This window comes from Sinohyriopsis cumingii, chromosome 7 (genome assembly GCF_028554795.1).
Source record: "Sinohyriopsis cumingii isolate HCF-2022 chromosome 7, ASM2855479v2, whole genome shotgun sequence".
NCBI classification, from domain to species: domain Eukaryota; kingdom Metazoa; phylum Mollusca; class Bivalvia; order Unionida; family Unionidae; genus Sinohyriopsis; species Sinohyriopsis cumingii.
The window spans coordinates 86,643,687-86,656,697 of NC_142967.1; the positions used below are offsets into that span (position 1 = coordinate 86,643,687).

Here is a 13,011-nt window from a genome sequence, read left to right on the forward strand (position 1 = left end):
TTATATTAGCTATATTGTGTGTGGTAACACTCCAGATAGGGTCAGTCGCTCTTTTTTTTACCTTTTTCAAGTTCACCTGGTTCATATAAATATCTCACAGTAACATCACCCAGTATTGGTTGTGTTGTAAAATCACGTCGTACAGGTATATGTTTTTTAGTAATTGCATTAATAGGTTTCATGTTGGTTGTTCGAGTAATTTCATTATTTAATGCAGCTATCACATTTGGTAATCTTGCAACCCATTCGCGAGATCTTTTATCTTGAATAAATTCCTTCGCATATTGATATCCAAATAACCGCTCAGCAAGTGTTCGATTAAATCGCTCAACAATTGCCTGATCACGATAAATTTCAGTATGCCCTCGTCTGATTTTGGTATTATGTTGTTTCATCAGTGATGATACTACACCCTGAAATTCTTTGCCAGGATCAACTTGTAATAGATTTGGCCATCGTAGAGGTCCTCGTTGATAAATTCGTTCAAAAGCACTGGCTACTTCAGATGCTGTTTTAGTCGTTAAAGGCTCAGCATCTTTGTATCTACTTGCAACATCAACTACAGTTAACGCGTACTTGTATGTGTTTTGACGTCTTCGAATTTTAATAGCATCGTGTGGCAGAAATAATATATCAGCTTGGTGAACTTCATTTGGTACACTTACATTAAAATGCGCAAAATAAATTTGTTTAGGCGGTGGTAGATAAATTTGCCATATTGCCTGTTTAGATAACTAATTTTTAGCAGTAACTCGCGTAACTTTTGCTGCTTCAGCGAGTTTACTAATTGCTGCACTACCTCTCCAATATCCTTTTGGGGAATAATAAATTGACTCCATTATATACCAGCACCTAGCGCTAATTTACCTTTCATCGCAGATTTTATTAACCAGCTAGCTAATTTTTCCTTGAGTGATTTATTAGTAATGGAATTTAACGCGTGAATTAATTTCACATCTGCTAGATGTCTATCTTGTAAATTTTTACTTTTATAAGCTACATCATGCGCATGACACGCTTTATCAATAGCATTTATCGGATATTCACCTGGTTTGGGTTGATCCTGGTCATCAAGTCGGATATCAAGTCGGGTTCCAGGACCGCATTAACTATATCCTGGAAGATGTTTTTCTCCTGGATATTTAGCCCACGGAGTCCCGGGTATTTTTGTTAATTTTTGCGGCAATATCACCTCCGTGTTGCTTTTTTTTTTACTCGACTTTGGTTTTGATTTTGGTTTTGGTTTTGACTTTGGTTTTGGTTTAGGTTTTGGTTTTTCACCTGACTTGCCAGTGGAAATAAATTAAAATTTTTTTGTACCGCATCGCTCACACTTACCCGTAACCGCAGATTTTTTATTTTTTGTTGTAATAGTTGTTAGATCACTTGTCGGTGTGCGAGTCTTACATTTCACACAATATAAATCCATATTATTTTTATATATAATTTCTAATGGAAATCACTGACTTTTCTGATACAAAACGACGAGAACCAATTAAGCATCACGCAGCGCTCCCAAATTCTGTTCGTACGATTATCATTGGTCCATCTGGGAGTGGTAAGACACAGTTGCCACTTAATTTAATCATGAAATGGATGAAATGGGATAAATGATATTTGGTAACACCATCTGTGGACGATCAACGTTGTTATGAAATAATAAAAGATTTTTATGAAAGTGCAAAATTGGTAAGTGAAGATGGAGAAGATGTAGTGGAATTTATTACGGATATTAATGAAGCACCGAGCATCGATGATATTGATGGGTCAATAAACAATTTAGTCGTGTATGATGATGTCATGCTGGATAAACAATCAAATCCTGCCAGGATAGTTTCCAGAGGCAGACACAAAAACACGGATATCATTTAGGTTACCCAGCGATATACACAAATGCCTGAAGTAATCAGGGATAACTTTAATATCCTAGCCGTCTTCAACGGAGTAGATACTCATACACTGAAAAATATTCATCAAACCTGGTGCAGTGGGGATATGGATATAAATAAATTAAAAAAATTCTTTAGTCATGCTAAAATAAACCCGCACGGATTTGTAACGATAAATTTACATGATCCTAGAACACGGTATCGAATCGGGTTAGATAAAATGTTCTAATTCAGAGCAGCAGGGACGCGACGACAACGACTTGGGTTCATTTCTTTTTAAATCGAAACGTAATAAATGATTTTTTTTTCTAACTAAAAATATTTTTCGTAGTCAATATTATTTTTCATATTTTAAATCCTTTTTCTTGGAAGGTATATTTCGACTTTTGGAACCTCCTATAAGTTGTAGGGTTCGCCGTCCCTGCTGCTTAGCAGAAGACAACAATGGTTTCTTTTTTTAAAAGTAGTTCTGAGCGCGTGGACACATTGACTGAGACGACTCGTCTGATATATATATATATATATATATATATATATATATATATATATATATATATATATATATATATATATATATATATATTCAAGAAAGTCAATATATGTAGAGGATTTTTGCTTGAAACGAATGAATACCGGATATATTTCATCGAGTGGATGGAAAACTCAGTACTAGAGTTTTTCACCCACGAGATGAAATGTATCCGTTATTCACTCGTTTCAAGCAAATATTCGTTTTATTTTATGCTCACGTACGTTGGCTACCTAAAGTTTGTGACAGTGAATTAGCAGATTTTTTTACGGTAATGTCAGCTGTTTACCGTACATGTTATGCTGTGCTGTGTGTATCTGCGCACAAAATTAGTTCCACCTCAGATTGATAAAAAATAACTGATATTTCCAGAAAAACAAACTACAAGTTTCAAGGATAACATACATAGATTATTAACGGGGCCGGCGCCAGACCCGAGCAGACTATCTGGCGCCCCCCCCCCCCCGGAAAACATCAATTTCAAAATTTATAAACAATAAAAAATAAAAAAAATGCTGCTCCCCCTGAAATCAGCGCCCTAGGCGGCTGCCATGTTTGCCTATATGGTAGTGCCGGCCCTGATTATTAATAAGAAAACAACCACAAGTAATTCATCAATGTATAATTGTTTCCTTTTTTTTTTTTTATTAAAACAGAAAATCAAAGGGAAATAAGTAGTTCCTGTAGTGAAAAAATAACAATATTTCTTCACTACAGTGAAATATCAATACTATTTTAATTAGAAAATCAAGTAATTCACTGCTTAGCATAAAATAAATATATATATTCTGAATTAGACACACATGTTAATTCTTATCGGCTGCCCGAATGTGTCATTGATAAAGAAACTTGGCTATCCAACCGACTTGATAATCTCAAACATGTTTTAAAAGTGCTTTTCAAAACCAACCAAGCAACGAGGTGTATGGAGTTATTGAATCCCTTAGAATTAGATAATGCGCGAAACGCATTACTACTTAGATATATGGAAATATATTTTAATAACGATTTGATAAGGCTTTAGCTTTGTATGGACCCAAATATAACGTAGCCGGATAAGGAGATAGCTTTCTTAGATGTACGCCCTGGTCCATAGGACACAGACGTTTACAACATATAGGGAAAAATTGTGTATGCTTATTTTGTATATTCGATTCATGTTCAAACTCAGATTTATTTTGCAAACAGACGTGTTGGAAAGTATACGAGTTACGAGTTGGTAAGTATACGAGTTATGTTTCTGAGCAATAATTCAGAGGTCATAATGGATAACCGTTCATTACAATGCCTATGAGAAATATAGATGTACACGATATGCAAGAATTAAGTATCATATCACCGTAACTAACTGACGTAAGCTTTCTACACAATGCACCTAATATTCTATTTCTGACTACTGACGCTCATCTCAGCGCAAAGAGCAAGCTTGGTTATAAGTGTGGTCAAAGTGTCGATTCGTATATTCTTCGAAAAGCAACGTGGTTCATGACTTGAAAAGCAAAAGGGCAATCATCGGCATTTCGTGATAGGATCCTCAAATAAAAGAGTAACCTATGCATGAGTTTACAGTCCACGGTTTGGTTTGTGATCCTATCAATATGATGCCCTTGTTGAGTACATGAATCTGCTCCTCTGTTGTTTGTTTTAGCATGCTACAGCCGTCATCAACCTTACTTATCTATGCAGGCTCGGCCCTAGGATGTGTGGGGCCCAAAGCAGCAAGCGATGAGCGTGGGGCTCCAAGCAAAAACATTGCATTGCGGAGTTGGTTTCCTGAAAGCACGGGGGCCACGTTCGCCTTGCCCTAGGGCCGAGCCTGTATCAATGTACCGGTTACAAAGAAAAAAAAAATCAATTGTTTATTTCTTTTCAGAGCTGTAATACCGACAAAGATGACCCATATTTCCCACGTGATAATTATACTAATTACTTCGTGTTTACGTCACATCCGGTGCGCTGATAATGCTCCTCGACCCAACATTGTGCTATTGATTGCTGATGATCTTGGATATGGTGATATCGGTTGCTATGGAAACACAACACTGAGAACTCCTAATATCGATAAACTTGCGCAAGAAGGGGCAAAAATGACGCACCATCTGACGACGGCCAGTGTGTGTACACCCAGCAGAGCAGCTTTAATGACCGGCCGTTATGGTATTCGATCAGGTCAGTTAGATATTTGTATGCCCTTTCCATATCTATGTAGTCGGCTATAGCGTCATCCATGTCCGTCCGTCCGTCCATCATATATTTCATTTCTTTCAAAAAGGACTTTGAATGACGTAATAGATGGGCTACACATTTTGTGTAGGGCTTTATATCAACGCTTAGTCAAATTCAATTTAGATAAGAGTTATCGCCCCTATTTTACCTTGAACTTGCCTTTTGCATATATTCCACACCACTTCTATTAAACCATGTCTGTGATGGAGTACCCATGTGGTGTAGTCAGTCACACACACACACACACACACACACACACACACACAAACATATTTAACTGTGTGCTTAACTATTTCCATGAATCTAAGTTGCAAACAAAAATATTTGCATAACATTTGAGTTCAGAACACTATCCGCTCTCTTGTTAAAATTAGATTGGAAATTTTTGTTGGAATGATTCACATCTTGCTCGGGTGAAATGTGTAAAAACAGGGTTTTGATAGACTCATACTTCATTTTGTCTGTGGGAATCCATGATCAGAGTTTGCAGGTGTATTGCTGATACCAGTCTTAATTTATTTAATGACATCTTGGATTCCATCATTATCAGGACGTTCAAAACTATTGGAGCTCACTTGGAAAATTATATTATTACAACTCTATGGACTTAAACTAAATAATAGAAAAGAGCAAAGACCAACAAGTTTTGTAAAATTCAACAAATTATATATTTTCCCTAGAATACAAAGTGAAAAATATAAGAGGAACGTATAGCATTGCGAATAAAATTCCAAATAATCCTAGAATTTCTAACACAAACCCTAATGATGAAAGTTCTGAATAAACTTTAGTGGTATTCCCAAATAAATCCAACGCTGGAAGTGTTGATGTGCCTGTGATCTACTGTGTCTTATCAATGTGCCAACAGTCGTTTGTTGAATCACAATAATACTATCTAAGAATATATCCTATTTTGGATTTAACTATAAATCCGAGTCTCTATTTAGAAAAATCTTATTTTTGAACACTTTATTGTTCAATGAAAAGAATAACTTGAATTGAATAATTTGAATAAATAAATCTCATCCCAATGAAATACTGGTCACACCAATAATACAACTGATTATTCACAGATCTTAAAGCACGAATGAATAATTTCTAGATGAACAGGATTATATATTCCTCTACTTGACCTGAGGTCACAATTAGCATCTTCTAAAAAATAATATTTCCTAATGGAACATTAAATTCTGGAAGGTTGTAAATGTTTACAAGATAAATTATTAATATTATTCATAATTATATGGTCTATTACTAAAATTATAATAAAAAATGTGGCAAACAGCAGGTAGACCCGGCATTTCATGGGGAATTTCCATTGTTCTGGACTCAGACTGAGATAAACATGTTATTTACGAAATCAAAATCAATGACTCAGGTCAGGTAGAAACTGAACGTGATTTTGGACAAGGTCAAGTCCAAAATACATATCATATCATGAATACAAAAAAAAACAACTAGCAAACAATGCAAAATTAATTATACATAACACTGTAGATTTCATAACATAAACTTTCTCATTGTTTGATGGCATGGCAAGGAAAACTATCTAAACTGGTCTTGTGTCTAGGATTAACATCGGGCGTAAGATTAAAATAATTTTTGAAAGACCTTTTTATTATTATATAGTGAGAGAAAATTACGTTAACCTTCTGCAGTTCTTCAACCATTCACAGTATCGGAACGTTCTATACGATGCATCAAAATCATGATGCCAACCTGTCAACCTGTCTCTATCGCTGATTTATGACTGGCACATCTAAAGTAAGAACTGAAATCATCCAGTAGATAAAACATTTCAGGATTGACAAAGATTTAAAATATCTGTAACTTCTTGTGTTCAACCCGATGCCCTATTTGCGTCTTAAGTTTCAAACTCTTTGTCAAAATATCTTAAGGTAAAAATTTATATCATCAATACTTTGGTCAGTCCACATAAATCAAAATCCCTATGAACACAATAGTTTTTGCACGTGTGTGTTCCCCATCCATTACAATTATTCACCTCATGTCGCTATAACAGATTTTAACTATTATATGAGGACCGGTTACAATCTATGCGAATTAAATAAAAAAATACACCGTATTTAACAGGTAACACATACTTGGCATCTGCCACATTCTCGAACTGTACATTAGATATTTCCTACATTCTTCAAAAATGCATATACACTATTTATAGAGCGACTATTATCATAATTGGCTATTGAATCCACACTTACCTGTCACGACCTATAGTCCAGAACTTCCTTTTAGTTCCCCATAACGTTTAACAAATGGGGATTTTTTTTTTTTTTTTTTTTTTTTTAACATATAACTACATCCGCATGGAACTTTCGCTTCTCAAAACGGCATACGTCTTCGTAGAATCCAGCACCAGGGATTACTGTGCTGTCTTATACACACCCATCATGATATTATTCTACTGAAACTTAATTTTTTACTCGAATTTATTTTACCATGTCTATCATCCGTCTTTTCTGTACAATATTCCACTAGGTTTATGACCATGCTGACACAGATGCAAACATTACAAGTTTATTTAATGGCGCTAAAAGATTCTCCTCCGTGTTTGATATTGCTTGTTTCTGCCACATAATCGAATGCAAGCAGCGCTACTGAATAATTTCAGTTATGAACCGTGTGTCATTTTTAGTCGATACCAGATGTTTTTACATCCGGGCTTTGCTATAGTTTGGTTTTGCTGATTCCATATAATTCTTGGGCGTCTTTTGCAGAAAAGTACCTTGCAGCTTTTGTATTTCCGCACTAATCTATGTTGGAAGGTCTGCTTGTTTTATTGGCATTTTGTATACTTTTTTAACGTTTCAAAAGGAAATTACTCCGCCGGAGTTTGCCAGATGACTTTATCAGTGCGCTGAGTCGTCATTCCATTTCGACCAGCACTGTCGGAAACTCCGCCATAGTAGCCGTTTCATCTTCAATGGCCACATAGCAGAGCGTGGTAGTTTTGCTGAGACTACTTTGGGCGGCCGCGACAATTTCCAAACAGATACGCATTAGCGAGTGTAATGAAATTGTATTCAGGTACCGCCAGTGACACCGGTTACTAATGATATGACTCCGACAAAAAATCCGATTGGTGTGCCTTTGATAGTTGCCGTAGTAACAACTTCAGCAGGACCCAAGACAACGCTGCTGCTCGGCATCCAAAATAACACGCTTGTTTGTGTTTAGCTAATTAAACGGGTTTCTTGGTGATATCATAGGTCAACTTTTGTTCTGCTTCAATTATTTTTTTCGTGTCTATAACTATTGAGGTATCACCACAATTCTTCTATCAACATTGTCAGCGTGGGGTATATTTACTTGACAAGCTAAATACCAACACCTGTCTTTAATTGTCCAACTGTATGCAATCACTGAAAATACTTTCCTTGATAATATTTTTGTTCGCGTCAATTTTACGTTCCGGGGACTTGCCACGACATTTACCTAAAACACATGGATTACGCTTTAGCTGTGTCTCCAGTTCGTCTCATTTTTGCCGAAGAAATGTCACACGGACAAATGCGTTTTGTGTGAAAATCCAATCTGATTAAAATTAAATCCCGCTGTTATACATACAGATCTGACAGCGACCGCTTAGGGGTTATGTTCTGGTAACCGATGTTATTACCATAATCGTTAATTTTATCAACCAAACAGGCGAAGTCTTATATCTTCACATGTGGAGACAGAGCAGATGAAGAGCATGAATGAAAGCTGGATTTCCATTGGTTAATTCAAAGGTCACCAGAACATGACCCTTAAGCGGTCGTCGTTAGATCTTCACGTAGGACAGCGGAGATCTGATTTAATCAGACTGGTGGAACTCAGTAGAAGTCTTCCTATCCTGGTTAAGTCAATGCTGGTTCGATATAACTGACGTTTAATGCAACCGAAGTGAGTTTATTGGTGAATTCTACTATATTCTTGCACAAACAATCCCTGGGGTTTTTCACACCTAGCAAGGTAGTCTGCAACCGGACCTCCTTCGCGTGCTAAGGTAATAATTCCAAGCTGGGTTCAGATAGATATTAACACACCAAGCATCAATTTTTATTTGGTTCCCCGATCTCACGCAGATGTTGGTCGAGAAGTGGTACACAAGCATCCACTGTCAGCCGATCCAATACCTCATCTGTAATCCCGCATCATGGTCATCGCGTGGCTGTTCAGAAACCATCACATATATGTGTAATAACAAATCGTAAAAACAAATGCCAAGGATGGTTCAAACTGATTTTCCTCTCCGGCCACTAATAGTAACTGTACCATATATATATTAAAGATTCTTGAACATTGCTGATAGACGTTAGTTTGCAACAAAAGCGATCCAGACTCGCGTACCGTGAAGTTTAGAACTAACAATGTTATTCGTACCAGAAAATAGAAGAATATACAACTTGCTATACCCTCTGTTTTTTCCCTTCTTAGATGATTTCTATACAGTTACTACATGTATTGGCGAGAGTAGGGTTGATAGCACATGAGCGGCCTTTTGCATCCACACAGCGCGGTTTTTAAATAACCTCGTTCTTGTCCATGTTGATGTTTGCAGTTTTTCAAGCTCGATCTTGGAAAATCACAAGTTCGTTTGGGTCGACGCCAACAACAAACCGGTTGCTAGCTTTATCGGATGGGCCTTTCTTCCAAAATTAGTCAGATCCACGTCGATGCCGTGTCGGATAGCTGTTGTGGAGCGTCCGTAAATGTTAACAGGAATGTTATATATGTGTCAAGAGTACCAAAGTGACCATGTAAAATCAACAAGCGCGTGAACGCTAATTGATTGCGGTGAGTGCATGCATTTCTTCAACAACGAGATGTCCACATATTTGCAACGACGGCAGCGTTCAATAGAACTGCGGTCATAGTCAGTGGACGTTTGCGTCTCGTGAAAAGCCATCATGTACGTGATAAACGACTTCGCATGACACTACAAGACTCTATGAGTCAAAATATACATGATCTCGATGAGTTCCATGTCCTGTTTCCCATCGACGCACTTTCATCACTTGTATGTATATTTAATTTACATTGTGTGCTTGACTTTTGTCTTGATTGAAGGATGTGGATGAAGTTTTTGCATACCTATCATTGTCATGATTGCAATTGGTAAACAAAATGTTTACTAGAATTTCAGTTCAGACCTAACCTTATTTATGAGATTGTGGGTTTTCCATAAGAATGATTAATTTTTCCGAAGATTCTGTTGTTTGTTAGGTCAAATGAAATATGTAAAAGTTTGGTAAACATATTGTAATAAATTTGGTGTATGCGCATTTAGTTATAGCGCCCCGTTTTAAGGAATTCTTAGATTTTTGTGATTACTTGTCTGATTATTGGAATTCGGTGCAATGGAAATATTCCTTAGCCCGAAATAATTAGACAATGACTAGGAGCAAACATCACGGAGTGAAGTGTTAGTGAGTTTCCATGATGTCAGGGTTCACTAGTAGTGAATTTAGGTCAAACGAGTGACCTTGGAATACCATATTCCCTATTAAAATCTAGTGGTGTACATTGGTGGTTTGAGTGCAATGGCAGTATTTATGGTATGAAGCCGGTAAATTACACAAAGGAATATATAACAAGGGACTCGGCTGTTACCGTTTATGTCGCCATGGTGGCAAATGTGATGCAGCTGTACTGGCGAAATGTGCCTGGAAACCATAGTTTTACTGGGCTAACGTCGCGTAGTTAAAATAGTTCCTTGTATTAGGGGATAGTTGTATAGTTTCTACGGCGTGAACTGCTGGAGGTACGGAAACCTAACGAAGACAAACCATGCAGATGTGCCGTTGATAGATATTTAGTAGGTTGTAAGATCTGTTGTCTTGCATTGATTAGAGTACAATTTATGTATAGAACTGACACGTAGGGCTTTCTAATTTACAACTGATGTTGTATGGAAGTCTTTGGAAATTTGGGGTAAACTTATGACTTCTAGCGAGAATCGGGCCAGGGTTTGACACAGCTCGGTCAAGCAAATACCCCTGGCTTGTAACAATATTATTTATCAATGATTTAAGATCGGTCTGTGGAATCATTTAAAGCCGTGTTCAGATATACTTTGAGAGTAATTATTTATTTAAATTATTCATGGGAATTACAAAGTGATCATTTACGTATATAGACTTTATATCTGGATTATTGTGAACTGTAAGACATTCTCGGTTGCATCATTGTGGTACATTACTGCATTAAATACAACTAGTATATCAGGACAGTCAATACTACTGGTACATTCTGACATTGAAGACTATGAAATTCATTCGGATAATCTAATTTTGTTCACTTGTGATAGGACATTTGGATCATGTCGGTTTTAATTCACAATGCTGTTTTAAAATGTTCACTTTGTAACTTCGAAATATAGAAAACTTATTGATTCTACTGAACTCGATAGCTTCGCTTTTTTCTGTTACATAGTTTCAGACCTAGAATCGTTACAATTACAAATAATTAAACCAGACGCAATTGTAATTAAGACAGTTTCATATTCAGAAAGAAATGATAGAAATGCATAGAGAGCAATAAGTAACGTAAAGCAAATGCAGAGAGAGAGAGAGAGAAGAGTGAACTGCAATTTTGATTCAGAGAATTAGAACCGGCAGGCAAATAGCTCACCCCCTTTACACAGGGTTTCAGAAACATTAGGATATTACCCCGTTTAGGAAAAAAAAACACGTAATAAATAATTTCTTCACTTTATGATGACTTGAAATGACCAACATAATATTAGATTTTATTGTTACAAAATATACTTATTGGCAGACTTCATGACATCTACATTTCACTCTCAGTACAACAGAGTGCTGATTATGATGTGGTTAAGAAATATATTATGAAGGGTGATGAGCTCGTAACTGAGGCATATTAACAAAGGTTAAGGAAATTTAGAAAATGCAATTGGACAAACCCATTTCGAATTTGCAAAGGAAAAATAACAACTATTTGATAAGTGGTGCTCAGCGAAGAAGTGTGGTCATGAGTACGATAACTTCATACAGTTCATATTAATTAAAGAATTCGAGCATTGCATAAATTGGGATGTCTTGACCAGTACTGATGAGACAAATGTGGAAGCTTTCGAAAATGCTGTTTGCACAGCTGATGCTTATGCCTTGGCCCACAAAGTTTTATTTGTCAGAAAGATTTCCTCTCAGCAACCTTAGGTAAACAAATCATCTCAGTCTCGTTAGAATGCATACAAATCTCTGTCTAGCACAACTTCCAGAAATGAAACATCTGATAAGTCTGATCAGAAATTCTTTTCTCTTCCAACTTGCAATTTTTGTAAAAAGAAAGGACACGTCATTTCGGATTGCTTAATTTCAAAAATAAGTAATCGAATAAAGACAGAGGTGTCGCTGTTGCAGTTATTAAAAGAAAAGAGGTCAAAGTCACATCCCTGTCACTTTTCTAGCAAGTTGTTGATCGGAGGTCATATCGATAGGAGTTTCTTAATCTGACCCATACAACTCCCCTGGATGATCAGTTAGAAGTCACTATACCTTATCGCAAGATCTTGAGTACATTTTATCGTCTGTTTTCATTTACAAAATTTCCAGAAGCATTTCCATTGAGAAATATTAAAAGTAAACCGCTGCCAAAGCCTTATAATACATTTTGGCCGTCCCAAATCTTTACAGTTTGAACAAGGGTATACTTTTGGGTGGAATTGTCCAACAAATTATGATTGAATGGCGCATCCAACAGTTTAAATATTCTGTCTATCTCCGTGAAAGTCAGGGGGCTTTCAAGAGACTTTATCAAATTTTGAAGAATCTGATTCGTTCATATTGATTTGATAAAGGAAAAGGTTGGGATGAGGGTGTTCCTTTTCAGTCGTTGCTGTTAGTGGATAAGGTCAGAATTATTGAGGTTTAGCCCTTGCGAAGTCATTTTTTAGACACACTGTAAGTGGACCATTTAAATTATTAAAGAGAAACGTCTTTCAAAAGAAGATTAAATTATTAATCTTCTTGACTATGTCTCTGATTTCAAATATAAGTTGTTAAAGGCCTGTGGAGTAGCAAGAACTAATATTCTTTCTACACATTCAAAAATGAAATTAAGTTATGTCAGAAATACACAGGAAAGGAGTTTTTAACTTGTTGATAAAGCTCTGGCTCTCTTGCCCATACCTCAAAATCTCATTCGGGCTAAATGACATGGTCCCTAGGGCTAAATGCTATGGCTCTTAGGGCTAAATGATATGGTCCTTCGGGCTAATTCTATGGTCCCTAGGGCTAAATGCTATGGTCCCTAGGGCTAAATGCTATGGTCCTTAGGGCTAAATGCTATGGTCCTTAGGGCTAAATGCTAGGGTCCTTTCTGTTGAAAACAAAGTAAAGG

The 13,011-nt window shown here is 36.6% G+C and overlaps 1 protein-coding gene across 2 annotated transcripts in view; it reads left to right on the top strand.

The window, feature by feature from the left end:
* Positions 1–13,011, top strand: part of LOC149795667 (steryl-sulfatase-like) — a 127,062-nt gene that overhangs the window by 81,824 nt on the left and 32,227 nt on the right. The window contains exons 1-2 of one of the 2 annotated variants that reach the window (XM_089965508.1): positions 3,521–3,637; positions 4,292–4,587. In XM_089965508.1, the coding sequence (XP_089821634.1) occupies positions 4,311–4,587 (277 nt within the window). In that variant the 5' untranslated portion in view covers positions 3,521–3,637; positions 4,292–4,310. Of the gene's footprint in view, positions 1–3,520; positions 3,638–4,291; positions 4,588–13,011 lie in introns of those variants that run through there. The other variant, XM_089965507.1, reaches the window with a different exon arrangement.